This window comes from Bos javanicus, chromosome 9 (genome assembly GCF_032452875.1).
Source record: "Bos javanicus breed banteng chromosome 9, ARS-OSU_banteng_1.0, whole genome shotgun sequence".
NCBI classification, from domain to species: Eukaryota; Metazoa; Chordata; class Mammalia; order Artiodactyla; family Bovidae; genus Bos; species Bos javanicus.
Window position 1 is genome coordinate 86254442 of NC_083876.1, and position 27983 is coordinate 86282424.

The 27983-nt window shown below is 42.4% G+C and overlaps 1 protein-coding gene across 3 annotated transcripts in view; it reads left to right on the forward strand.

The window, feature by feature from the left end:
• UST (uronyl 2-sulfotransferase) overlaps nucleotides 1-22534 on the forward strand; it is a 317796-nt gene extending 295262 nt beyond the window's left edge. For 2 of the 3 annotated variants that reach the window (XM_061428254.1, XM_061428252.1), the window contains 2 exons: nucleotides 19558-19837; nucleotides 21413-22534. In XM_061428254.1, coding sequence (XP_061284238.1) covers nucleotides 19558-19837; nucleotides 21413-21512 — 380 coding nt within the window. In that variant the 3' untranslated portion in view covers nucleotides 21513-22534. Of the gene's footprint in view, nucleotides 1-19557 lie in introns of all 3 variants that reach the window. The other variant, XM_061428253.1, reaches the window with a different exon arrangement.
• The last annotated feature ends 5449 nt before the right edge of the window (nucleotides 22535-27983 follow it).

A 27983-nucleotide genomic window follows, 5' to 3' on the forward strand; every position in this document is an offset into this window, starting at 1 on the left:
TGGAATGTGAAGGTGAACTGCTATGCCTCCTCCCATTTGACTTGGACTCCTGTGTCATCATTTGACTGTCTCTAGTTCTTTTTCACTTTGTTTAGAGTGTTTGTAAAGGCCCTTAGATCAAGGCACCAGAGTCAGGGCAACACCCGGGCAGGTGGTTCAGCCAAGCTAGGATGGTGGCTGGGACAGAAGGCACAAGCAACTCAAACACTGGACACATTGGGTGGCTGCAATCTGGAGACAGATCAGAAAGGCAGCCCAAGGAAAGATGACGACAGTGTTGGGGCTGGGTGGTAAAAGTGAAGGCCACAGCCCAACGAAGGCTCAGGGTGGAGTATGGATGCCATAAGCTGAGAATGAGCCTCCAGAAAACTTGTTTAGTCATCAGTGAAATCTCAGTTTCACATGGAGCTATAGGTTTTACACAGCCATGTTCACGGGGAAACACCTATGTTCAAAAGTAGAGAATCCAAAGCTTCCCTCGGCAGTCCTTGGTCAGCCCTGTGAAATAGAGCTGGCCGGAAAAGACCTAGGGAGTAAGGCAGCCCATTTGTCCTTCTTGGGGGCCTCCACCAGATAGTGGTTATTATTTTCTGGGGGAAAAAAACTGGAGGGACTTCCCTTGGTGTTCCAGTGGTTAAGACACTGTTCCTTCACTGCAAGGGTTGCAGGTCTGAACCCTGGTTGAAGAACTAAGGTCCCACATGCCACGTGGTGAGTGTGGTCCACAAAACGGGAAAGCCAGCACAGAAAAGGAAAAGCCTTGGGACTAGATCCGATTTTCCTAACACTAATTCATGGATATTATTAGGTCTTTGGGGGGCTTCCTTCATGGCTCAGACAGTAAAGAACCTGCCTGCAATGTGGGAGACCCAGGTTCAATCCCTTGGTTGGGGAAATAACCTGGAGAAGGAAATGGCTACCCCCTGTAAAATTCTTGTCTGGGAAATCCTATGGACAGAAGAGCCTGGTGGCTATAGTCCATGGGGTTTCAAAAAGCTGGACACGACTGAGTGACTAACACTATGGGTCTTTTGACCAAACATCTCAAATTGATTCTCTTTGTGTTTTATTATTTAGCTAAATAGCATGTTATGCTATAAGAAAGCAAGTCTGAATTGGTTTTGATCCAATTACATAGCCCAGGGACTAGGCAGAAGGTTGAATGCACAGCTCCAAATCTCAGCAGGGCCATGTTCTGTCCATTCTAACTTGAGCATTTTATTGTATTTCCCTAAACTGCCCACTAGTGTAATAATGGGTTGTGGAGAGTTTCTTACAGAATATTCCATTTATTTCTTCTCTGAAAGCATTTCAGATGCTGTAGTCTTGAATTTTTTTTTTTTAAGTTTGTTATTTGTCTAGCCCAGGCAAAATGTAGCAGAAGAGAAAATGGATAGGAAATAGATAGTCCTACCCAAATGGAACTCTGGAGAGAGAGAAAGACATGAAACGTCCAAAATACATTTTTGACATTTGAAGCATTATGTAATCAATTCTAGATTGTGTGACATTAGTTAAGCAAAAGGAATAGAAAAATTTATAAAGCTAGTTAATATGTAGGCAAGAAAAATCTATCTATAACTGTACATGAATACTCTATGGCAGGGGTCCTCAGTCCCTGGTATCCAATGCTTGATAATCTGTGGTAGAGCTGATGTAATAATAATAGAAATATAAAGTGCACGATAAATGTAATGCACTTGAATCCCCAGAACCATCCCTCCCCTCAACTCCCAGTCAGTGAAAAAATTGTCTTCCACAAAACTGGTCCTTGGTACAAAAAAGCCTGCTCTATGAGATACAAATCTTTACTTTCACTGAACCACCAGTTCTTAAAATTTTGAAGGAGCAGGGCTTCTTAAAGTCTTGATGTCCCTAATTGCAGGAAGTGTAATTTATCCACTAAGTTTCAATTAAATTTAAACTTAAATTATTTTGTTTCAGTTGGGAAGATAAGTATTTTTTTGTTTTAGTAGCAGAATACTGCTCCTCCAAGAGAATAAATTTTGAGAAAGATGATAACAATAATACTGAATATCAATAATTGCTGTTGTTACAGTTAACACCTATTTGGAAACTTATTGTGTCCTACGCACATTTTTTAAGCCCTTTCGATATATCATTTCATTTAATCCTAATAACATCCCTATGAGATAGATACTGTTATTCTCTGCATTTTACAGGTCAGTGAGCCAGTCATCAGCAGAGCCAGTTTTCAGATTCAGGCCTGGGTTTTCAATACCCTCTGCTCTTGGCCATTCTACTGCCTTTCCATGTAAAGAGCAAAACTGAAAACGTGAAGCTCTGACGGAGATAGGTTAGTTAATAAAAGTTATGATTCTGGGGAATCTTTTTTTTTCTGTTAAGTTCTTAGAATCCAGGGTTTCTGGAAAGCTTGGAAATTCTGTTGAGATGATGTTCATTTATATGCTAGATATGCTGCTTTGTTCTGTTGTTTTTTGTTTTTTTCCGGGAGAAATACATTATTAGTTGAAATAAGCTGACTGCTTTAATAAAGTGCTTGCAAAGCCTCAGTCTGGTGAACAGTAAAGTCATTTGTATCAGTCATGCAGCAATTTTGCTTTTGAGAAGGATTTTAATGAATCGGGGAATGGAATTTAAGAAAGCAAACAATCCAAGGAAAATCGCTTATTTTTCTAAAATAGCAAAGCAAAAATTGGAATCGTTTCCAGTCTAGTTGCTGCAAATGTCTGCTGGAGTCTTAAAAATTCTTAGAGTATATGATTTATCATATAGAACAGAAAGGTGATTAATGAGCACTTCTTTAAGATCTTTTTTATGATCCTATCATCATTATTCTAGTTGTTTAGATAGGCAAATATTCCATGATGTATTCACTGTTAAAATTATAGCAAGTTGACCTTCAGTAACATTTATTTTTAAAGGTATTTATCAAAATATACAATCTACAGAAATAAATATGATTACTAAATAGTGAAATCAAGTTTTTTAAAGTATAGTTGGTTTACAGTGTTGTGTTAGTTTCTGGTATACAGCAAAGTGATTTAGTTATATATGTTTATATTTATTATATATATCTTTTTCAGACTCTTATACAGTAGAACCTTGTTGTTTTATTTTATATATAATAGTTTGTATCTACTAAATCTCAAACTCCTGATTTATCTTCCCCCTCCCCTTTCCTCTTTGGTAACCATAAGTTTGTTTTGTTTCTGTTTTGTGAGTGAGTTCATTTGTATCATATTTTAGATTCCACATAAAAGTGGTAACGTATGATACTTGTCTTTTTCTTTCTGACTTACTCCCCTTAGATAGATAATCTCTAGGTCCATCCACACTAAATAGCATTATTTCATTCTTCTTATGACTGAGTAGTATTCTGTTGTATATATTCACCAGGTTTTCTTTATCCACTCATCTGTCATACGTCAATGGAAATTTAGGTTGCTTGCATGTCATGGCTATTATAAATGGTGCTGCTATGAACACTGGGGTGCATGTATCTTTTCTAATTAGATTTTTCTCTGGATATATGTCCAGGAGTGGGATTGTTGGATCATATGGTAACTTTGGTTTTTTAAGGAACCTCTGTCCTGTTTTCCATAGTGGCTGTACCAATCTACGTTCCCAACAACAGTGTACGAGTATTCCCTTTTCTCCACGCCCTCTCCAGCATTTATTGCTTATGGACTTTTTTTTTCTTTTTTGCTTATGGACTTTTTAATGATGGCCATTCTGACCAGTGTGAGGTGGTGATACCTCATTGTGGTTTTGAGTTGCATTTCTCTAATAACTAACAACGTTAATATTTCTTCATGTGCCTATTGGCCATCTGTCTTCTTTGGAAAAATGTCTATTTCAGTCTTCTGCCCATTTTTTGATTGGGTTATTGATTTTCTTAATAGTGAGCTGTTTGCATATTTTTTTTTAATTAAGCCCTTGTCTGTTGCATCATTTGCAAATATTTTCTCGTAGTCCATAAGTTGTCTTTTCATTTTGTTTATGGTTTCCTTTGCTGTGCAAAAGTTTATAAGTTTGATTGGGTCCTATTTGTTTATTTCTGCTTCTATTTCTTTTGCCTTGGGATACTAACCTAAGAGAACATTGCTATGATTTATGTCAGAGAATGTTTTGCCTATGTTCTCTTCTAGGAGTTTTATGGTGTTCTGTCTTATGTTTAAGTCTTTGAGCCATTTAGGATTTATTTTTGTGTATAGTGAGAGGTTGTGTTCTAACTTCATTGATTTACATGCAGCTCTCCAGCTTTCCCAACACTACTTGCTGAAGAGACTGCCTTTTCTCCATTGTATAGTCTCACCTACTTTGTTGAAGGTTCCTTGACCATTAGTGTGTAGGTTCATTTCTGGGCTCACTATTCTGTTCTGTTGATCCATATGTCTGTTTCTGTGCCAATACCATGCTGTTTTGAAGACTGGGAGGGTTATGCCTTCAGCTTTGTTCTTTTTCCTAAGTCAATTTAATAATATTAATTTGACTTTGTTAGCCTGTTAAAAAATTATTGGCTGTCAAATATTTTTATAAAGCCCTTTGTTACTTAGGAAGATCACTGGCATGCTATGATTAAAGGCTGTGGATATCAATAAGCTTAAAAACATTCCATGCTAATGTTCAGGGTCATATTTCATTCATTTAAAATTGTGGCATTTTTTACTATTTGCTGTGTTCATTTTTATGTCTAAAGACCTATCCTGTATGTGGAGTAGAGATTTCCATGACAGTTATGAAAATGACCTTATTCACCACCTGCTGCCATAAGGCACAAGCTTGAGTGTCAACTGTTTTCAACTATTTGACAGCGTATATTGTATTTATCATACATTAGGAAAAATTAGTCATTCATATATCTATCTAACCAGGGGATGAGCTAACGGTGTCGTTATTGTTCAGTCGCTCAGTCGTGCTAGACTCTTTGCAACCCCACTAGACTGTCTTACACCAGGCTTCCCTGTCCTTCACTATCTCCCAGAGTTTGCTCAAACTCATGTCCATTGAGTCAGTGATGCCATCAATGGTGTTATATAGAACTAGAAACTGATTCCCTCATAAGCATTCTAAGTAGATATAAAGAATTATGTGCTCAGTTGCAATCATTAACTTCTCAAAGAGTCAGATCTGAATACCTCAGGGAATGCACAGAGGTCACGAGGGCCTAAAAGCCTTCAGTGATCCTCAGGGTACTGTCCTTTCAGCCCAAAATTGCTAGAATTGGAGCTTATGTCTAGTGCCGGTTTTGGAGCGTCAGGCATGGCTATCAGAAACACAGGTATGAGGATCTTTGGGCTGAGCCTAGCCATGATCACTGCTGGGGGCTTGAGAGAGAGAACGGTGGATCGTATGCCACTACCTATCACTCCTGCCAGAGCACCAGCAACACTTGGGGGCAGGAGTGACTCCCTGTGCAAATACCACCCCATTCCATCATGCCCAGTGGCTCTCCACCTCCTGCTGCTTTGGACTTGGTGGGATAAAAAAAAAGGGGGAGAAACAGAAGTTCTTATGGTCCAGAGGGTTCTGCAACACTCAGAAAAGAAGAGTGAGATTAAGTCTAACTGAAGAAGAATCAAAGCTCTTTCCCTCAACTTCATTTCCAGCAAACCAAGCCTTCATTTCTTCAGTTCAGTTTAGTTCAGTCACTCAGTGGTGTCCAACTCTTTGTGACTCCATGGACTGCAGCACGCCAGGCTTCCCTGTCCATCACCAACATGCAGAACTTGCCCAAATTCATGTCCACCGAGTCAGTGATACCATCCAACCATCTCATCCTCTGTTGTCCCCTTCTCCTCCTGCCTTCAATCTTTCCCAGCATCAGGGTTTTTTCCAAGGAGTCAGTTCTTCGCATCAGATGGCCAAAGTATTGGAGTTTCAGCTTCAGCATCAGTCCTTCCAATGAATATTCAGGACTGATTTCCTTTAAGATGGACTGGTTGGCTCTCCTTGCAGTCCAAGGGACTCTCAAGAGTTTCCTCCAACACCACAGTTCAAAAGCATCAGTTCTTCAGCTTTTCTTCTTCATTTCTTATCTCAAGTAAAACCCAAAAACTGATGATTGAGTTAAGTAGTATTATTAAATTAGAATCCTTTTTTTGGTAGAAATGGTACAGTTTTCATGGAGTAACATGCTAACTTTACGACTTTGATCTTCAACCCCATCATCTCTGTGATCTTCAACCCCATCATCTCCGTGAGCTCATAGCTAAAGGAGGTTATAAGCATACTAGCACTATCTTTATAGTCTCTTGCAATTCCAGATGCTACTGGGGCCAAAAGTGACCCCAAAGCTTAATGGAAAAGCTAATGAATCCATACAGGTTTGATTTTTAAAACCTGCTATTTTAGGTGAATTTCAGTAGATTTATCTAGTAATGGAAAAGGGAGTAAGGCAGTAAAGACAAGAGAAATGTGAATCAGAACCATGGAACTTGCAAAGACTTGAAATGCTCAGCCTTTTGCAAAGGTACAGAAACTTTGCTACTTTATAACATTTGATGGGTCAGAAAGGGTCAGTGATTTTCCTCTCTTCTCCAAAGAGAAAGGTGAGGGAAAGCAGGACATTTTAAAACTGAACCGGGGACTCCTAGTTTCTCTTCATGAGAACCCTCAGCCTCCACAGAAACTCACAAGACATCTTAATGAAGAAACTCGGGACCTTGGACTCTGAGCTGTGAGGGCTGTGAGCAGTGCAGCCAGGAGGTTACCTCAGCTCGGACCAAGTAAATAAATCATTTGGTAAAAGCCATTAAAGGGAAAGGTTACTGGAAAGTCATAAATGAACCAGCCTGTCTATGGCTGGTTTTGCTAGAAACCATTTGAAATTTTTAAAATGTTTCTCTGGGTATGATTTAAGAAGAGGACCATGACATAACTAACCAGTTTCTATTATTATATCAAAATGAGGTAAAAAATAAATATGGTATGGATTCAATTCATTTATTCAATTTTATGCCGTTAGGTTGTTGTTTTTAGAACATCATGAAACTTCATCTCATGCCCCAAGAAAACTAAAATGTAATGGGTTACAGCTTTTCCGTTTGTTGATTTTTCTCCTTCAAACATCTTTGATTTTCCATCCTTTGAATAGATATTTTTTCCATGTCTTACATGTCATTTAAATTATTCTTTTTTCCTGTCTCCCACTTCACCTGTCTCTAAGACAGTTTCTAAAGTGAACCAGGACTGACAGAACTTAATGATACCTATGAACACTTTCTGGAAACATTAGCATCCCTTTCTTGGCTGCTTCTAATGCACCAGCATGGTCTCTCCAGCATCATGTGTACGTCTGCTCTATCGTGTCCGGCTCTTTGCAACCCCATGGACTGTAGCCCGCTAGGTTCCTCTGCCCATGGAATTTTCCAGGCAAGAATACTGGAGTGGGTTGTCATTTCCTCCTCCAGGGGAGCTTCCCAACCCAGGGATCGAACCTGCGTCTCTTACATCTCCTGCATTGGCAGGCGGGTTCTTTACCAGCTGAGTTACTGGGGTTATTTTTAGTTCTCCCCTTGCCTCCCGTCTTACCAAAGAGGAAATCTGGAGCTCAACAACACAATTTCAGGCTCGTGTCACGTCCAAACCGGCAGCTTGTCCTCTGTCTCCCTTCCGCTGAACATCACAGGTTTCTGCAGCTTCTCACAGCCATTAGCCAGGGAAGTTTGTGTCCCCACTGACCATCTTTGTTTATAAGCCACTAACTGTCAACACCTGTTATTGTTCCTCTTCTCCTCTTCATGTGTCAGAAGAATGAAAGAACTTAATTTTTCTCATCAGAAGACGTTTACATTTCTATTCTACCTCAATAGATATACTTCTCCCCCACTATCTGTTTCGAATAGCAGCTTCTGCCCAAAAGCAATTAATCATTTAAATATCTTCTCTTGGAAACTTGCAGCGAATGTAGCCCACCATCTTTCAAATCGACTCATTGGAAAAGAGCCTGATGCTGGGAAAGATTGAAGGCAAAAGGAGAAGCGGGTGGCAGGGGATGAGATGGTTAGACAGCATCACCAACGCAATGGGCATAAATTTGAGCAAACTCTAGGAGATGGTGGAGGACAGAGGAGTCTGGCATGCTGCAGCCCATGAGGTCACAAAGAGTTAGACACGACTTAGCGACTGAGAAACAACAATCATCTTTCATAGGCAAGTTCTAGTTACAAAGACAAGTTTCTATCACAATCAAACCTTTCAAAAAGATACTGTGAGAAATGTATTGTTTTATTCTCAGATTACATTTGTAAATTTTAACCTCTTTAACATTCTTACAGTATTTAAATGTTCACAGCAAATATTTACCACTGTTCTTCAAAGTAATAGCCATGATACCCAGGCATTTTCCCTGAAGGTGGTCTTGTACCTTCTGGTATTAGCTTATCAATTTCAGACCTTCCTTAAGTAAACAAATGGATCTCCTCCATACAAATGGACAGTGGCAATTTCATCTGCAAAGCAATTTGGGCCTTTTAGATATTCATACTGTCTTACCGAGCATGCAGTCGAAAATCTGATCTAAGAGGAGGAGACAAAGCTGTTAATTCACATCCTCCTAAGACCTGGTACTACCAATGTGCTATCAGTTACCCAGATAAACTAATTTTAAAGTAACATTGTAAATTCTCTCAGTGGAATTAATGGCATCCTTGGAACTTCACTTCAGGCTTTCCTGACTTGGATATGGTTATTTTGAGTAGCACCTTTTATTAACCTAACTTTTTAGTGCCTGAGCAAGAGGTTAAATTTCTCACTTATCGACGTGCTTGTCTTCCATGTAACAGCTACTTCATTGAAAGCCCTTCAAGGGTTTATCAAAATCTCACCATGTTTAACATTACAGAGAAAACATCCAAGTTTTGGGACTCACCTTAAGTTCACTCATCAAGACTGATCACTGTGATAAATATAACACTAAAACAACAACAATGAGAATGAATTAGACCATATTGTGCTGAGAAAATTTATCTAGAATTAATGATAAAGCAAAAGCTACATTCTGAATGTGTAGTTTATAGATTCCAAGAATGAGGAACTACTCATCATATGGTAAAATTTACTAAGAATTTTTGTGCACTAACCCATAGCACTCCCATATAAACGCGATGCTTAAGGACTTTCTATTGTCACAGATGCTAGGTACAAGATCTTCAAAAAGTCCTATGCGTTTTAGGTCTTTAGTTAAGTTATAGTTGGGTTGACACTGTGTAAAGTTAAAGAAAATGTCTTAAAATTTAGGAAAACTACATTACACAAATTTCAGGGTCTTTGACAAAAGAGCTGTCAGAATTGAAGACCTTATCAGCTATCAGAAGAAGATTCACTACTCAATATCTAAAGCTACCATTTGTTTTAGGGAGACATGCAGAAAGGCACATGATCACTTATGAACATGGATGTTTATGTCATATTGTTCAGTTGCAGAAACTGTAAAACAACTCAGCTATGTAACAGTAGCAAACTAGCACGTGACCTATACAGCATCCATAAAATGGAGCACACAAAAACACATTGCAGGGAATTCCCCGGATGTCAGTAGTTAGGACTCAGCATTTTCACTGCTGAAAGCTCAAGTTCAATCCCTGGTCAGGAAACTAAGATCCTTCAAAGCCATGCAGTGTAACCAAAATATATACATATACATATATATATATATATATATATATATTGCAAAATATGACTTGGAATAATTAATACTGTAGGTGAATCCTTGTCATCAGTTAAGTTTTAAAAGATGGTAAAACTAAATAAACAGTGTAGCAGAGATCTATTTGACAACTCATATACATAAATAAGAAAAAGACTAGAAGGATATATATTACTACAATAAATGTGAGGATATAAAATCACTTCATCTACTTACTCTTTTTCCAAAATCTATATATTTGCATATGTGTGTATGTATATATATGTTAGTATGTATACATATGGTCTGTATATACTATGTACATCATAACTAGAAAAATGAATTTTTAAGCTGTAAAAGACTTTTCCAGAAATTGATATTTAAAGCTAAAGGCTTATAAACTGCACAAGGACTTTATTTTGATCCTATACATAAGCAGATAGGTAGCTTGATCTATATGAAACCCTAAAGAAGAAAATAACAGAAATAGAAAAATGACACAAAGAAGTATCCTATGGCTGTGTCACGATCTGTAGTGTAGCAGAGTGACCATGTGTGTCAGCAGTTGCCTTTAACGCCATCAGAGCTAGACTTAGATGAAGCAGTGTGTTTGCAGGGGAGGACCTCTTCCCTGGCAAACGAGAGGAGCGTGTGTGTGTGAGTGTGTTTGTGTGTAGAAGACAAGTAGCCCAAGCCTGCCAACAATATACAGACTGCGAGGAAGACAGAGAAGAAGAAACTTGCATATAAAGTAAAAGCAGAATTTATGAGATTGTCAGATGTCAAGACATTCGGACAGAACTACTGGGTCAGTGTTTCTCTTCATCCATTTTGTTCAGATAAATCCATTTGATTAAGCTACCCTCATCAGTCATTGACAAGGGCTTCCACAATATTGATCCAGATAAAGTAGAAAAGGTAACAAAAATGCATTTCTCAATAAAGGTTTCGAACAGAAAGTCTATTTCTAACATTTTCTTACTATTGCCACAGTAAGTCTTCCAATAATTTTTTTTCAGAAATGTATTTTCAAACAGAAATGTTCAGTTTAATTGTTGCAGTGAAAATAAATCCCTCTGTTGTTGCCATTCTCAAGCTCAAGCCAGTATTTTAATGGCAAAATGCTGTGTTGGGGAAAGCATGCGTGTCTAATTGGGTGGGATATCCTTTCAAAGAAATATAGCAGCTTTTTTATGATCTGGGTCATGAGGCCAAAGTTGGGGAGAAAAGAAACAGGAACAAATGCCCTCCACCCGGTGAACAAGGGCAGCAGGAGAGACTGGGGAACTGGGCCAGCTGACCGGGTGGGCACCGGGGAGCCCCTTACCCCCATTACTCGGAGCTCATGAGTGTGTGAACAGGAGAGCAGGGATGTCTCTTCCAGCCCTGACACATTTCATTCTAAGCTTTGGGATCCGAGTGGGGTTTGACACCATCAGAATCGGCTGGGGTGCTAATTGGAAATAATTGCATTGTGCAGCCAGGTGTTCACTTGGTCACACAGAAGGACTCAAAGGCAGCACTCAGCGCCCACCCCTCAGTGGTGCCCCCACGTCTCATCTCTCTGATGCTCCCCTCTGACGGAGCCCTTCAGGGCCTGCAGTAAAGCGAGGATTCTCAGATCTCTTGGGAAGTGGTTGGGTGAATTATATACTCGTTTCTCTCTTTATTGTTTACTTTTCCTCCTCTAGCTGAGAGCCTGTGGTTTCAGCTTTTAGCGGTTCTTATTTTCTGGACTCATTTTTTGTGCTTCAGTTCAGTCACTCAGTTATGTCTGACTCTTTGCGACCCCATGAATTGCAGCACGCCAGGCCTCCCTGTCCATCACCAACTCCCGGAGTTCACCCAAACTCATGTCCATCGAGTTGGTGATGCCATCCAGCCATCTCATCCTCTGTCGTCCCCTTCTCCTGCCCCCAATCCTTTGCTTAGTAGATACTTAATGCAGAGGCGACGAATGAGCAGAGGCCAGGCAAGAAAATCCTCCACCACCCACCCCCAGCAACTGAGGGTAAGCGTTGTCGAATTGGCTTCCCCAGACCAAGAACCTGGGAACCCCTCCAGTGGGCAGCCCTCATCTCAAGAGACCATGGGGTTAGGACACTGCCTGAACAATGTCTCTGGAAACGCATGCTTCCTTGCAGGGCTGCCTGCCTGCTGTCCTCTCAATGGGCCCTCGTGACTCACAAGCCAATTGCTTTTGCTTCCAAAATTCAAAGCAAATCGGAGACATTATAACAAGTCTTGGGACTTCCATGGTGGTCCAGTGGTTAAGGCTCCAAGCTCCCAATGCAGGGGGCTTGGGTTCCATCCCTAGCTGGGGAACTAAGATCCCACATGCTGCAAGCTGTGACCAGAAAAAAAAAAAAAAAGAATCTTTTTTCTCATCCATCAAGGGAGCCCAGAACTTTCAGCCATTAAAAAGAAAAAGAAGTAAATCATGTAACTTTCACTTGGCTACATAGAATCAAGGTGTTCTTGAAATTCAAAGTGAGCTCAATTTAGTTTTTAATTATTGGTATTTCCAGATCTGGAAAGAAGATTGCAAAAATAAAACAAAAACCCTCTGTTGATTTTACCAACCCCAGGCTCCTAGTCAGCCATGAAGCGCTTTTTGTTCTTTTCTCCCCTAATTGCCTTACCTCCGAGAAGTTGGTCTTAACATGCCATCCATCATCCCAGTGGCAAATCAGACGTGGCCGTTTCAGCCAACACACTGCTGCGAGCCACAGTGACACACATTCATTTCCGGTGCAGGCAGCTGCAGTGGAGCCGCCTGTGTTTGAACTGTGTGGCCTCCCTGTGTAATTCAGGAAATGAGTTTACTCTATCTGTGGCGAGCATCATGTTCACCGGTTTTGGGAGCAGCCGGCAGGGCGTGGGGCTTGGCAGCACCCCCTCATGCTGGTTAATGCCCCAGCCCCACTCCACCTGACCTTGACTGTCATCACACCTGCCACCCAGAAAAGTATACCTCTTCCCTTGGGTGCTGGGAATGTCTGGATGTTCTCTAACCTGAGATGTGTAAACCCCAGTTCACTTTTTAAAAGAGCAGGGCTTCTTGGTGGATCACCTCTCAGCTCCCCTGAAGCTGAAGAACTGATGCCTGTCTTTCAGTAATGCTTTTTCCCCGCCAGTGGTAAAATGTGGCCCCCCATCTGGTTGTTATTCAATTTGTATTCATTGCTTTTGCCCATCATCTCTGCTGGACTTGGTTCAGACAAACTCAGATTGTTGGGGTGAGGGGGCTTTGGTAGGTGTGTATTTACTTCAGTCAAGGGAGGGGATGCCAGAACCAGCCCAGGATCAGAAAAGATGGCAAGTCTGCGGTGAGGTTTTGTTATTTTGCATATGGTGAACCATCTTGGAGGTCATAAAGCAAGGCCTCTGTCCTCTGGTGCAGCAGCTGGGTTTACACAGTATTTCCAGATTGTTTATTTTGGCCCAGAGCCAGGGCGACATCGTTTTTCCATTATGCTCGTTTGACAGATGAAGAGGGGTGGGGAGGGAGACTTCACGGGGCAGGTCTGTGATTTCCTTGTTATTTACGTTAGAGGGACTTTTAAGAGTTCTGAAGATTATGAACCAGTCCAAATATAATGTCAGTATGGCAAAGCTAGAAAGAGCCACTGCTTTTGCAAAAATCTACATCATGGGCAGTAAAGTAATATCCATGGATGACCTCAGCTTGTGGCCCTGTTGGGTGCATAGTTAGTCACTGTTCAATCTTACATACAGACAGGTTGCTGGTAAATGATATTTAGCATTACATTTAAAAAAGTTAAGGGCTTTCCTAGTGGCTCATATGGTAAAGAATCCACCTGCCAATGCAGAAGACCTGGGTTCTACCTCTGTGTTGGGAAGAGTCCCTGGAGAAGAGAATGGCTACCCACTCCAGTATTCTTGCCTGGAGAATTCCATGGACAGAGGAGCCTGGTGGGCTACAGTCCGTGGGGTCGGTCACACAGAGTCAAACGTGACTGAGCAACTAACACACACTCACATACAAAAAAGTTAAGTTATCAGTGTTTGCTTGGCAGTGCCCTGGGAGAACAATGAGGAAACCTAGCCTGCTTGCCTTCGACTGGCAGGCATCCTATGCAGACAGGAGCACTTGGTGCTGAATGGAGCCTTTCCAAGGTCATTGTGGAAGTTGTCCTTTGCAGTCCTTTCCCTGAGGATACTCCCAGTGGGCTGGTCTGAAGTTCTTCCCCCAGGGAGCGTGCAAGACTAGCCAAAGAGCCACGGTTTAAATTCTGTTCACAGCAAGCCCTTTACACTTGGGTCAAGTGCATGTGATCTGAATGAATGTTTTCCTTCTAAATGAAACATTTTCTTTTGCTGTTGGAGAACTAGCAATTAAAAAGTACCCCAAATGATGACAAATTAAGTAATTGAACAACATTGGTATAGAAAAATTTGGTCATAAAGATGTTTTATTGCCCCAACAGTGTTTAGATTTTTTAATTAATGACTGTAAATAATGCATGTGACATAAACTCATTAGCCACAAGGTCATGGTGTGTATTATATGTTTCTGCATAGGTATTAATGTTTGTAGTAAAAGTCCCTTATTGCAACATTTCTTATTCAGTCACTAAGTTGTGTCTGACTCTTTCAACCCCATGGACTGCAGCACACCAGGCTTCCCTGTCCTTCACTATCTCCTGGAGTTTGCTCAGATTTATGTCCACTGAGTTGGTGATACCATCCAATCATCTCATCCTCTGTCATCCCCTTCTCCTGCCTTCAATCTTGAGATGACATCCAACCATCTCATCCTCCGTCATCCTCTGAGAAGAGATTCCTGTCTTCAGTCTTTCTTCACATCAGGTGGCCAAAGTATTGGAGCTTCAGCATCAGTCTGTCCAATGATATTCAGGGTTGATTTCCTTTAGGATTGACTGGTTTGATCTCCTTGATATCCAAGTATGTGAGCAAACTCTGGGAGGTAGTGGAGGACAGAAAAGCCTGGCGTGCTGCAGTACATGCTGTCAAAGAGTTGGACGCAACTTAGCACCTGACCACCAACAATGAAATGATCTGTCACCATAACAGCGTTCTCCAATGGAGTGGCTCAGAAAAGCAAATAATGCTGCCTTTCCTGAAGGACCTGTGAGCCTAACCTCCCCTATCAGCCTACCTTAGAGAAATTTGATTTCTAGACATGGAAAGTTTGCTCAGGCAGGACCTTCCAGTAAGGAAAGAATTTAGCAAAAAAAAACACATATGTACAGTCAACACCAAAAGTTGCCCTTCGTGTTAATCCAGTCTTACAGATGGATTTAACATACAGGTTTCAAATCAACAAACCTTTATTGAGGGTCGTTATGTGCCAGGCGTGGAGCTGGGCACTGGGGATCTAAAAATGAAAAAGACACAGTCTCTTTCAGTCTGAAAACATTTTTGCTGGCTTGCAGGTTTTTCACCAGATCCTCCCAGACTTACCAAAGCATTCCCCTTGACTTAGAACACTCAAGCCCTTCTTTTCAACCGATGTCCTTAATGCCAGAATACACACAGGGCAAGGAGAAGTGGGTGGTTATAGATTTCCACTCAATTTGGAAATTAACAGCCAGTGATGAAGCAAAAAGGTGCAAGACTGGGAATCAGAAAGCTCAATTTCTAGTTTCAGGACAGTCACTCATGCAACCTTGAACCAGTCCTGTGACCTCTTGTGTCTTCAGGTTAAATGGGTTGTTGTGAGGATAGTGAAAACACGCTAATCCACAGAGCTCTATGCACATGAAGGGATGCTATTTTGATGGGTTGGGGAAAGAATTCAGGGGAAGGCTGGTTATTGAGCTGTTTATGCCACTTTTTATAAAGCTTTAATAATGCAGAGAGCTGACGCAACTCAGCAGTCTTCCAGCCGACCTTATTGTATAGTCTGGGGGATTTGTCTCTGCCAGCATTGTATGATCAACTGCAGAATTTTCTGTTACTGGGGGTCGGCAGTGTAGAAAGGGGTCCCCATTCAGAGCCACTTCTCAGTGGGAAGCCAGAACTTGGGAGCCTGGAAGAGTTTGTCCTCACATAGTCCTGACTCTATGGCTGACTTTGGACATGTCTGTAAGGGAAAAAACCATCCTTCTTTTGCTATTCAAATAAAGATATCAGAAGTTGTTTTCTGTTTGCTTGTTTATTTGCCCTTCTGATCATTTCACAGCTCAAAGCCAGTGCCTACTTTGAGGAAATTTTCAGCAATTATTATGATTTAATGGGTCTTCTTTGGCCAATCCCTCAAGGTAAATAAGAGAAGTGAAAAAAAAAAATTAAAAGCCTCCTGAAACCACAGCTTTCCTTTGCCAAAATGTATTTATTAATTAAAGGACAGAGTCAGAAAAACATGACATAGCCAGCACTGTCATTCCCAAAAGGCAACTGAACCACAAAGCTAAGCACTGGAATTTACAGACTCCAGTGGGAGCTGAAAATTCCCAGATGTGAGGGTACACCCAGCATGCATGGGTCTCTTGAGGGTTTCCTATGAAGCATGCTCAGATACTGCCTTTGTCTCCACTTGGCTGTGTCTGCACCTCACAGACACAGCCAAGCCTTCTTCAGGTCTGACTATACCCTCTTCCTTCTGTTGGTTTCTCCTCCTTCACTCCCCAAGCATGAGTGGAGGGTGCTGTGTTTCCCCAGGTGCTGAGCTGTGAAAGTGCAGGGATAGAGGGGGTACCACCCCTCTCCAGACATTCTCAGCGTAACAGGCTCCATTAGAAGAGCAGCTAGGTGGAACTGGTGGAAGACAACAAATCCAGGGAAATTTCTTTTTGAAGTTGCAAGGTGGCTCAGAGGCCTCCTAAAAGTTTTCCATCTTTTGGAAACATACACACACACACATGCAGAGATGTACCCTATCCATTTAGGCTGGCCCACATAACAGACCTACATGATCGAATAGTTATAGTAGTTATGAAAGAGCCAACTGAGGACTTGGCTGGTGGTCCAGTGGTTACGACTCTGCGATTCCACTGCAGGGGATGAAAGTTCGATCCCTGGCCCGAGAAACTAAGATCCTGCATACTGCATGGCATGGCCAAAAAATTTTAAATAAAAACTTAAAAAACAAAACCAAAGTCACTGCACTTGAAAAAGATTGCTTCTTTAAAAAAGAGACCCAACTCCATGTGGAGTACTTAAGACAAGCTCACTGGGCTTGGTCCCTCTACTAGGGGGTTCTGACTAAGATGAGGAAACACTGCTGCCATGAAACCAACCAGAGGGAAATGCCCTGTCTGCCCCCATGGTGAGCAGGCCCACGAGCTTATACTGTGAGCTCCGTCGAACCATAAGAAACATGAAGGGTTAAGAATTTGGGCTCAGTAGTCAGACTGTCTCAGACCCAACTTGTGGCTTCTCCAGTTACCAGCTGTGTGACCTGGAGCCAAGGTACCAAATTCCAATGTCACATCTGTAAAATGGTGATAATAAGAGAGCCTGCCTCACTTTAGAAAGATTAAATGCATGTTAGATAACTTAACAGTCCTTGCACTGAAAAAGCACTCAGAAATGCCTAAAGATGATAATGATGATAAAGTCACATTCACTCCTGGTAACTCCTATGCCTGGTACAGAAAACTCACTCCATAAATGCAGAAAGTTAGGAACAAGGGTGCCATAGGACACACGAATGAGCTCAAACTAGAGCCTTAATTGGGACACAAAGCACTTGCTTCCCAGGTTTCTGTAACTCAGAATTCAAAACCTTTTAATTAGAAGCCTAAAATCCAAATTTCTATAGCAGCCAGGCAGGTAACATAAAAGAATGAACTGACATTTAGAGCCTGAGACAAAATGGGGAGGTGTGACCTCCAGCAGTGAGGGGTAGCCCTGCTCAGCTCCAGAAGAATATCACCTCACTTTGAGAGAAGCCAGAAATCCAGACTTCCTTGTGAAATAGACCAAATCTTAAAACAACTAAGTCAATTTCTTTAAAAAAAAAAAATTACCCTCAGGTCAAATAACACATAGCCCGCCAGTCAGATCTCAGACTGCCTGCTTGCCTCCCCTGCCTTAATGGAAGCTGCTCTGTATTTGAGTCTTCTTTTGAAATGTTCGCCAGGGGACCCATGAGACGTGAGCGCCTCAACGTCATCTCTGGGGTCCTGCTTCTCAAAAGATCCACGTGGACTTAGTTCTCCACTTCATGACGGTTATGCTCGACAGTATATACCCACCTAACGAGGGCTGCCTCACTCCCCAAAGGATGCTGATAATAAGTATGGATTTTTAAAGCATGATTGTTTTCTGGCTGAAATAACAACAGTCTCCAAAAATTCCTAACAACTTCCTCTAGTGCTGCTATTACGGCAATCTGGAGAGAGGCTGATTCCATAGTTCACGTAGCTTTGTTTTGTTTGGAGGGAAAGTCTGGCATTTTACAAAAATGTAGAACACTTAGCACTGGAATGACTTTTCCATAGTGCTGATTATTGTAGAGCAAGACACTTAACCATATGTCTTCGAAATGTAATTTTAAAAATTCTCTGCTAACCATAAAAGGCAAACTGCCCTCTAGTCTTTCCATATGAAGGTGATAATTTTCTGCAGGCTCACAAAAGCTGCATGGGTTGCAGCCCAGTGCTTAGGGGAAACCTCATCACAAACGAGAAACCTGGGCTCCAATTCAGCTCTGTCGCTTACTCACTAGCCATGACCTTGGGCAAGTCATTTAATTTTCAAGAGCTTCTATTTCCCCATCTGCAAGATAGAGGCCATGACACCCCACAGGCTGATTGGGAATATTAAATAAAATAGCATACATATGGGCATGATCCAAACCCATAATAGATAATTGCCGTCAGTGCTGATTGCATCTGAATCTCTGCTTCTCCTGCCACAAAATAGCACTCCTGCTTTTTTATTTATTTATTTTTTTAGCACTCCTATTTCTGACCATGAACTGACCCCTTGGCAATGTCATTTACCTTCCTATTATTTGGCAGCTCTATGGAAAACAAAAGGACTGAGAAGCTATAACTGCTTCATATAAACTTTAGGTTCTGTGTCCACAGTGGTATGAAAACTAGAGGGTGGAGGACTGAATGAAACCGGTCAGAGAGGAAGAAAGGGAGTAGGGAAGAGGCAGGACCGGAGCCCTGGGAGCACTAACATGGAAGGGACAGACGGGATGAGCCCGGGGCCTGAAGCACTGAAGGAGCAATCAGGAGCCCAGGACCACCGGGGAAACACTCCTGCAGACGCCACAGGAGGGCAGTTCCAAGATGGCGTGTGTGGCCTTTGGTGCTGTGAGGTCATGCTAAGAAGTCCTAGAAGGCCTGAAAGATGCCGCTGAGTTGTTAACAAGGGAGCAAGAGCAATCTGACTGGACTGGAGCACTGAGGGGACAGAAACCAGGTTTTGATGAGTCCTGTCATGTCTACGTGTTGAAAATCTGGTGACGACAAATTTAGACAACTGACCCTTCCCTGGCAGCTCAGCTGGTAAAGAATCTGCCTGCAATGCAGGAGACCTGGGTTCTGTCCTTGGGTCAGGAAGATCCCCGGGATGTCCATATTTTCAAATTAAAAAAAACAAGGTGATTAGAAAGTGGCGAGACAGCCTTTTTCTGTGCTTCCTTCTGAAAGCAACAGGAAATAAAAGATGAAAAGCAGGTAGATCTTGCTGTTCAAAAGACTGTATCACATACAGATAGCCCCGAATCCTGACCGAGTTCCATCAGTTCACATCTCGCGAAAGGGATGTTAGCTAGTTGAGGTGTAGCCATCTTGTGTTGATAGTAACACCTAGAATACGACGAAATCTTTCCCAGCATTGCTGGGCAGCCACTTTTCCCTTCTAGTCCTGGTATGTTGGTTGAGTCTCTTCCCTTGGGAGCTGCCAGGGTCGCCAGGTAACTCAGGAGCTCGCCACCATCCTCTCTAAGCCGGGACATTGCAGACTGTGGCTGACGTGCAACCCCGCTTCTTTTCCAGAGCATAGGAAACTTGGAAACATGACTGTGACCGTGAAGAAGACCGCGCCCTCTCCCGAGGCCGTGCAGATTCTCTACCAGCGAATGAGATACGAGTACGAGTTCTACCACTACGTCAAGGAGCAGTTCCACTTGCTGAAGCGCAAGTTTGGGCTCAAGCCTCGCGTCAGCCACCCGCCGCTGAGACCCCAGTTCTTCATTCCAACCCCACTGGAAACGGAGGAGCCGATCGATGACGAGGAACAGGATGATGAAAAGTGGCTCGAAGATATTTATAAGAGGTGATGCCAGCGCTGTGTTGCCTCCAGTGGCTTAATCTCCCTTTCCAGAAAGTGTGTGTGTGTGTGTGTGTGTGTGTTGGGGGAAGAAAAAATCCTTAAGGGACGAAATTAATGCTTCACAGCATTAAAAAGAACAAACGTTCCCACAGGTTGGGGTCATTGGGAGATGCCCGGTTTTGCGGGTTTTATTTGTTTTAATTTTATTCTGTGTTTTTCTGGCTCCTTGGGTCCTTCCCAGGTACATTAGACTGCTCCATCACAAGGCATCTTGTCATAAAATAGCTTTTCTTCCCCTAGTATAAATGAGAGAAGAGGGAGAAATAGAGCCTACAGCCCAGTAACTCATCATTTGTCACCTGTAAAAGTATTACCTTGGTGGTTGAAAATGTCCAGACTTGTATATTTCAGTAAAAACACAAAACCACTGCAGACACCCAGGAAGCCTACTCTAGAAGGCTCTAAGAGGAAACAGTAAGACAGATAAGGACATCAGAAAGGGAGGATGTCCCTGGATAAGTGATTTCTGCCCACACGGGTAGAATTCTGCCCCTGGTCCATCTCAGGGGACACTTTCACCCAGAGCAGCACATGTATTGTCTCTGAAAGAGCAAGTCGGCTTCTGCCACACCTTCAATCAGTCCAGAGCCTTGAGTACTTCTCAAGGTCAAAGTGCGTGGCAGCCTCCATTGAGACATTCTGTTCACAAGTTCCATTCTGCCAGACTTCAAAGTAGCATAGCCGGGAAAAGAATTTGTTGGCCGTGTAAGGAAGAGCATAGGAAGACAGATGGACTCTGAAGGACATGTGGTCTAGGAAAATGGCATGACTGTGTCCTTTCTCCCTGGTACGAAACATCTCATCAGCGTTGTTTTACCTGGAAATCCAGGAACTGATTGTAGCTCTGACACTTGACTCCTGTGGCCTAAGTTCTAAGCCTGACCACAGACAGGGCATGACCTATCAGGCACACCCCTGGCCAGCAGGGTCCCAAGTAGCTGGTACCTTTCACCTTCTGGTCCCTTAAGAGGTACGTGTTTTGGGTGGAAGGTGGTACTGAGTTCTGTGCAAGCAGCAAAGTGAAGTCCACTTATTATGGAAGCAGCTCCCTCCTGAGAAGCTCTTACTAGGAGGTCAGTAAGAAAAGCAGGAGCTTCTAGGTAAGAGACTGCTTGGCCAGCTTCATAGTAAGTGTCTGCCCCCAAGGTAATCTGAGTAGAAGCTGGGCAGGCCCATTCCTCTAAATATCTCCTCCCGAGCCCATTCCCATCACCTGCCCTCCTCCGTGATGCCTTGGTTCAATCATCAGCAATCTATTTCTTTGGATTTTGAAATGTCTTCATCTGTGACCATCCCCTTCCCAAAACATGTATACGTCTGGGCGGATAATACGTAGTCGGCCTAGAAGCAGCAGTGCAGGGGGTGGTGGCAGGCAGGATACTAGGGACAAATTTTGTCTCCTTCAGGTTTTTTCCCCTAGAGCCAGCCCTTCAGGACACTAGCAAAGTGTGAGTTGGGAATACTTCACAGTAAATAAGACTCAGACTTTACACAAGCTACACATTTTCTACTTTTCAGAAACCAACAAGTCTCTCTAGAATTTTTTCTTCGTTCACTAAAATTGGACGGTAGCCAAGATATAAAGCAAGTCATTTGGAACCTGTCAAGTGTGCACTAAAGCTACTTTATCATGAGATGTATTGAGAAGGCTCCACCCCGCAGGAGTCCAGTGAAGGCTGGGACCACAGAGGCACAGAGTCCAGCATTTGGCCACTTGTGAGCCTCCTTTCTGTCTCAGAGAAGTGGGGCAGGAAAGCAATGCAGGGAAATGTGCTTAGAAGAGGAAATATCCTTTGTCCTGTTTAGAGAGACCAGGGCCCTATTGTTAGGCTTATTTTAAAAGTCAACCCAGAGAACAGCTATCACAGTCAACATAAGAACAAGAGCTGTTGCCTGGTACATTGTGAGTCACTTCTTTGAAATCGCCTATAAAGAACAATCCTTAGTTTACACACTGTGCAATCCCACTATCTGAAAATAAGGTCCGCTGAGTGTTCTCTGCTGTTGTCAGAACATCAGGACAATTGGTCATCTTTAAAAAATGCATCCTCTTAATGCAAGTGCATGTGAGCACTTCTACCTGTGTGTTCAAAAGCAATTATTGTCAGCAGTGATCACTGTAACATCAGAGGCTGACTGATTTACTTACCAGGACTTGATGTAATTTTGCCCCAACAAACAGCCTCTGGGCCCTAGAAGTCAAGGCACTTCATCAGTTTATCTGGCACACACGACAACATTTCTTTGGCCCTGAGCCCAACACAGTTTGTAATTCATGAAATATATTGTACATTTTACATAGTTTAATTTAAAAAATACATTTTAAGCTGGTTGATCTTTGACTGCCTTATTTATTATAACCTTTCAGCACATTCCAAGGTTTTAGTTACTCAGGAAGGAGTTAATTAAAATGATTTTATTTTGGTCTGATGGATGTTTTTTAAAAGGAAAATTATTATTATGAACCTTCAGCCTACTTTCCTTGAGTGCCCTAAAAGTGCTTGTAAATCGTTTTGTTTTTGTTTTTGTTTTTTTTTCAAGAAGAAAGAAAAAATGGTATTTGACATTGATGGAAATTCAAAAGTATATATGGAACTGAAACATTAGCTTAGCTAAAATAAAAGCAATCTGTGTTTGAAATGAAGTGTTCCTTAACTTATTCATTGCCCCTGTAAATAAAGGAATATAAATAAGTTGACATTTTTTCCCGTTCTGTTGATAGCTGGAAAGAAAAGTGCCTGCAGATCCTCACTGCCCCCTCAGCCCGCTTAATGGGCCAAAGCTCCTTCCTTGAGATGTGATTTGGGGAAAGACGCATTGCTAAAAATCTGGAAACGCTCCTGTAATGACACTAAGTGACTGCTGCTTGTGTTGTCACGTGCCCTGGTTGGTTGGGTGTCGGGGGGTGCTGGGTTGGAATCCGCAGCCTTGACAGGAGGGATCTACGCTGCCGCCTGTGATCACATGGGAAGATAAGGCTTGCCCTCTCAGGTGGTTTGATGTGTACTCTGATCTCTCTCCCGAGACATGTAGTGCCTCCACAGCTGGGTGACTCTAACCTCCCAAGATGAGCAGCTTCGGATGCGGAAATGCTCTCCCTGAGAAGTTTCTCTGGGACTTACAGAGACACAGGGAATCTCCATGCTTTCTAGACACTGGACATTCCAGTCCGACTCCACGTGACTGTTTCATAAAAGAACCAGAATCTTGGTACTAAATGAAAGCAAAATCTGTTAGGGTAAAATATAACATGCTTTACTTCAAGTAAGAATCTGAGAGTCGTAAACAGCAAAGTGATAAGTGGTTACCTTTCTTTATCACTTAATTTGCCTGTAACCCGGTCACAGGCTGTCTGAGTGCACTTTAAAGGCAAAAGGACTAAACAAAACTAAGATTCTGTCCCACTCTGGAGCTGCTTGTGTGGTCTGAAGTTCTTTATAAATGGGCTGTTACCTGCAGGCCTATCCAATGAGCTATTTGGCCTCAAATGAATTTTATAGGTAATGGCAGCATTTCTTAAAAGGCAAAATGATGATCCATAGCCATTCAGGAAAAAGATTCATGTCAAAATGGTGAAACTCCCTTCAAGTAGAAATAAAGATTTATTTTACTAAAATAACTTACTTCCATCTGGTAACAAAGAAAATGATTTTTTAAAGTATTCTGAATATCCTGCAAAAGAAAAGGCACGTTTAAGCTAAAACCAGGGTTAAGAATCTGTTTAAATAACACACACACACACACACACGGAGCTTCTTTCAGCTCAGAAAGCTCACTGTGGTGTAAACCAGTGTATTCGTTTGCTAAAGCTGTCATAACAGAGTTCCACAGAATGGCTTAAACAACAGAAATTTATTTTCTCACAATTCTAGAGGCTGGAAATCTGAGCTCAAGATGTTGGCAGGATTGGTTTCTTCTGAGGCCACGCTCCTTGGCTTACACATGGCCATCTATTCCCTGTCTTCAGTTGGTCTTCACTCCATGTGCCTTCATGTCTATATCCAAATATCCTCTTTTTATAAGGACCCAGTCTTACTGGATTAAGGCCCACCCTGAAAAGGCCCACCTTGTTTTTAATTTGATCCCTTCTATAAAGACCCTATTATCTCCAAATATTAATCACATTCTCAGGTACTGTGGACTAGAGGTCCACATATGAATTTCGTGGGGACACCATTCAGCCCATAACACCCAGATTACAGCAGAAAAGTTAGAGCAGATGAGAGACGCAAGCCTAAAAAATCACAGGCCTCCCCTCCTGCCAGAGTAGCAATAGGATCCTGCAGCGGTCGGGTTCCTTATTTCGCAGACGAGGAAACCAAGATCCAGGTGGAAGATGTAAACACATCACAGGCTAACTTTTTCCACTCATATTAAATAGTTTGATTAACTTTTGAGTATCTACCAAACTAAAACTCTAAAATGGTGAGAGAGCCAGAGTCCATCTGCTGAGAAATAAGGCACATTTAGCCCCACTCGGTGCCACCTGCCACCTGAAGTCAGCACAGGAGCTGCCCTCTGTGGCTCTGCTTAGGAGTTGGTGCTGTAAGATCCTCTTCTCCAGAGGGAGGCCCTTTGGTTACCAAACACTTCAGTCCTCAGAGACTGGTGTCAAAATAAATATTTGAAATCTTTCTCTCTACTCAAGGGACCTGCTATGCGTGCTAAGTTAATTCAGTTGCGTCATGTCTGACTCTTTACGACCCCATGGACTGCAGCCCACCAGAGTCCTCTGTCCATGGGGTTCTCCAGGCAAGAATACTGGAGTGGGTCACCATGCTCTCTTCCAGGAAATCTTCCCGACTCAGGGATCGAACCCCCAAGTCTCTTATGTCTCCAGCATTGGCAGGCGGTTCTTTACCACTAGCGCTACCTGGGAAGCCCTCTCAAAGGACACAGTGGTTCTTGTTTCCGGATAAACAGAGTCGGACCACGTTTGCCCATCTCAAATTATAGTTTTATTTTTTTTAAAGGCAAAATGAAAAGTCATCTTCTGCTTCCTGTGAGATGTTTCAGGTGGACCCATGTCAAAAAATAAAGTCAAATGCGGCTCATAAAACAAGTTGAAGCTGAGTGCAGACATGCCCCTGGAAAACCAGAACTAGAGGACAACGAGGCCCTGATCACTCACAGGCCTCCTCGCTCCCTGACTGTTCCACTCACCCAAGAATTCCTTTTTGGCTAGGGCAGGATTGGCTCACAGCTCGGGCACTGCCAATTCCCAGGGAGCACCCAGGCCCACAGATGTTCATGGGTCACAGAATTGCAAACTGACCACTTGTGCATTTTGGATTTCAACTTGTAAACAGAGGGATTCCCTCCTTTAAAAAAAAAAAAAGAAAGAAAGAAAAAGGGAAAAAAAAGGAAAGGGAAGAAAAATCAGCACGCAAAGGAAAAGTGTGAGCTAAGTTTTTCCTTTTCCAATCTTGGCGTGTGGGTGTAGCTATCTTCATTCTGACTCTCGCCAGACACTGTATGCTTTGAGCAGGCATGGAGCAATTTGCCTGATGCTGCACTGCCAGAACACTGAGACTTGACCTGCAACATGCCTCTTCTTCCAGTCCTGAGTGGGGACAGCTGGGAGGATGGGCTGCACCAGACACAGCCCGCTGGCTGCTGGGTGCAGTTCAGAGAAGAGGCGGAAAGCAGGAAGCAGAACGTTGACTGACCAGGGCAAGTAGCAAATCCCTGAGTTCAAGTCCCAGCTGATCGATTCCACTGGGTGTTTGAGTAAATCACTTGACCTCCCCAGGCCTGAAGTCAACCCAGCTGGAAAGCATTAAGAAGAAAACAGGACGTCCCTTGACAACCAAGAGCTGCTTCTGGGATGAACCTTGTCCCACCCTCCACCCCCATATGCTAAGAGACTAAGAATCACAGTCCCTCTGGGGCTGACCAAAGTTTTCTCTCCTAAACGCTGTGTCTCCAGCAAAGAGAACAGAATTACATGGAAGTCCAGGTCTGCAGATGCCCTCAGTCCCTCATGTCTTAAGTGTCGTTGCCTAGCGTACCAGTGAATCGATGGAAAGCAGCACTTCTGAGATGTGAATGAAGCCAAAAGGAGGATGCTCATTCTACTGGACATGCATCAGTGTTATTATCCAAGGCAAACCACTCTGTGGATTTCCATTTTTTCAACACTCTCTTTGGGAATTTATCTAGCTGTGAGTTATAGAATTCCTCTTTAAGTCACAGTTTCTACTAAATACAGGCTTCCTCTAACTCCTTTAGATTACCCTGTATTTCTGATCCTGTTAATAAGGAGCGTAAAACCATCCTTGTGTATTAGTACAGGTTGTGTATGAGGAAGGGAAAGATATAGCCCTGAATGCAGAGTTCCAGAGAATAGCAAGGAGAGATAAGGAGGTCTTCTTCAATGAACAATGCAAAGAAGTAGAGGAAAACAATAGAATGGGAAAGACTAGAGATCCTTTCAAGAAAATTGGAGATATCAAAGGAATATTTCATGCAAGGATGGGCATGATAAAGGACAGAATTGGTAAGGACCTAACAGAGGCAGAAGAGATTAAGAAGAGGTGGCAAGAATACACAGAAGAACTGTACAAAAAAAAGTCTTAATGACCCAGATAGTCACGATGGTGTATTCACTCACCTAGAGCCAGACATCCTGGAGTGTGAAGTCAAGTGGGCCTTAGAAAGCATTACTACAAACAAAGCTAGTGGAGATGATGGAATTCCAGCTGACCTATTTCAAATCCTAAAATACGATGCTGTTAAAGTGCTGCATTCAATACACCAGCAAATTTGGAAAATTCAGCAGTGGCCACAGGACTGGAAAAGGTCAGTTTTCATTCCAATCCCAAAGGCAATGCCAAAGAATGTTCCAACCACCAGACAGTTGTGCTTATTTTAGATGCTAGTGAGGTTTATGCTCATAGTCCTTCAAGCTAGACTTCAGCAGGTTATGCTCACAATGCTTCAAGCTAGACTTCAGCAGAACAGAGAACTTCCAGATGGAACTTCCAGAACTTCCAAAACCAGAGATCAAATTGCCAACATTTGTTGGATCATAGCGAAAGCCAAGGGAATTCCAGAAAAACATGTACTTCTGATTCATTGGATATACTAAAGTCTTTGACTGTGTGGATCACAACAAACTATGGAAAATTCTTAAAGAGATGGGAGAACCAGACCACCTTACCTGTCTCCTGAGAAACCTGTAGGTCAACAGGTAACAGAACTTTACATGGAACAACGGACTGGTTCAAAATTGGGAAATGAATACAATAAGGCTGTATGTTGTCACCCTGCTTACTTAACTTCTCTGCAGAATATATCATGTGAAATGCCAGGCTGGATGAATCCCAAGCTGGAATTAAGATTGCCAGGAGAAATATCAACAACCTCAGATATGCAGATCATACCACTCTAATGAAAGAAAGTGAAGTAGAACTAAAGAGCCTCTTGATGAGGGTGAAAGAGGAGAGTGAAAAAGCTGGTTTAAAACTCAACATTCAAAAAACTTAGATCATGGCATCCAGTCTCATCACTTCATGGCAAATAGAAGGGGGGAAAGTTGCAGATTTTATTTTCTTGGGCTCCAAGGAAAAGTTTCAATAAAAGCTGAAAACCTGATGGGATGGGGTACTGCACTTTTTAGAGTCTTGTTTCTCATTCTCAGAAGTGGCATCACTGCTCTGATGTTGTGGGAGGAATCTGGGAATGATCTTGTGGGCTGGTGATGTATTCAGCATGGCAAATCTTTCTGAGGCTCTGCTTTCCACTACAGAACCGCCATGGGTGGAGACTGTAATATGTTGTGTTACTAATGTTTCACAGGCAAAGGAGAGCTATGACACTGACCACAGACTTCCTTACAGCCATTCTTTTTGCCACTTGTGTCTAATGTACTGCTTCCTTTCCTCCTGCGGCACACTTTCCTATTTGTTCTCTGTCTTTGAAAGTTAATGAAATTCTAGTCCAGTGCATGTTCCCAAAGGATAATTCACAAGCCAGGTGTGTGAGATGCACATGGAAGAAAAGCCCTGTGTTAATTTGTTGAAATGCCACAGTTCAAAGACGTTCGTCACACAGCACAGTGACATTTTCAGAGCATGCCAAGGGCCTA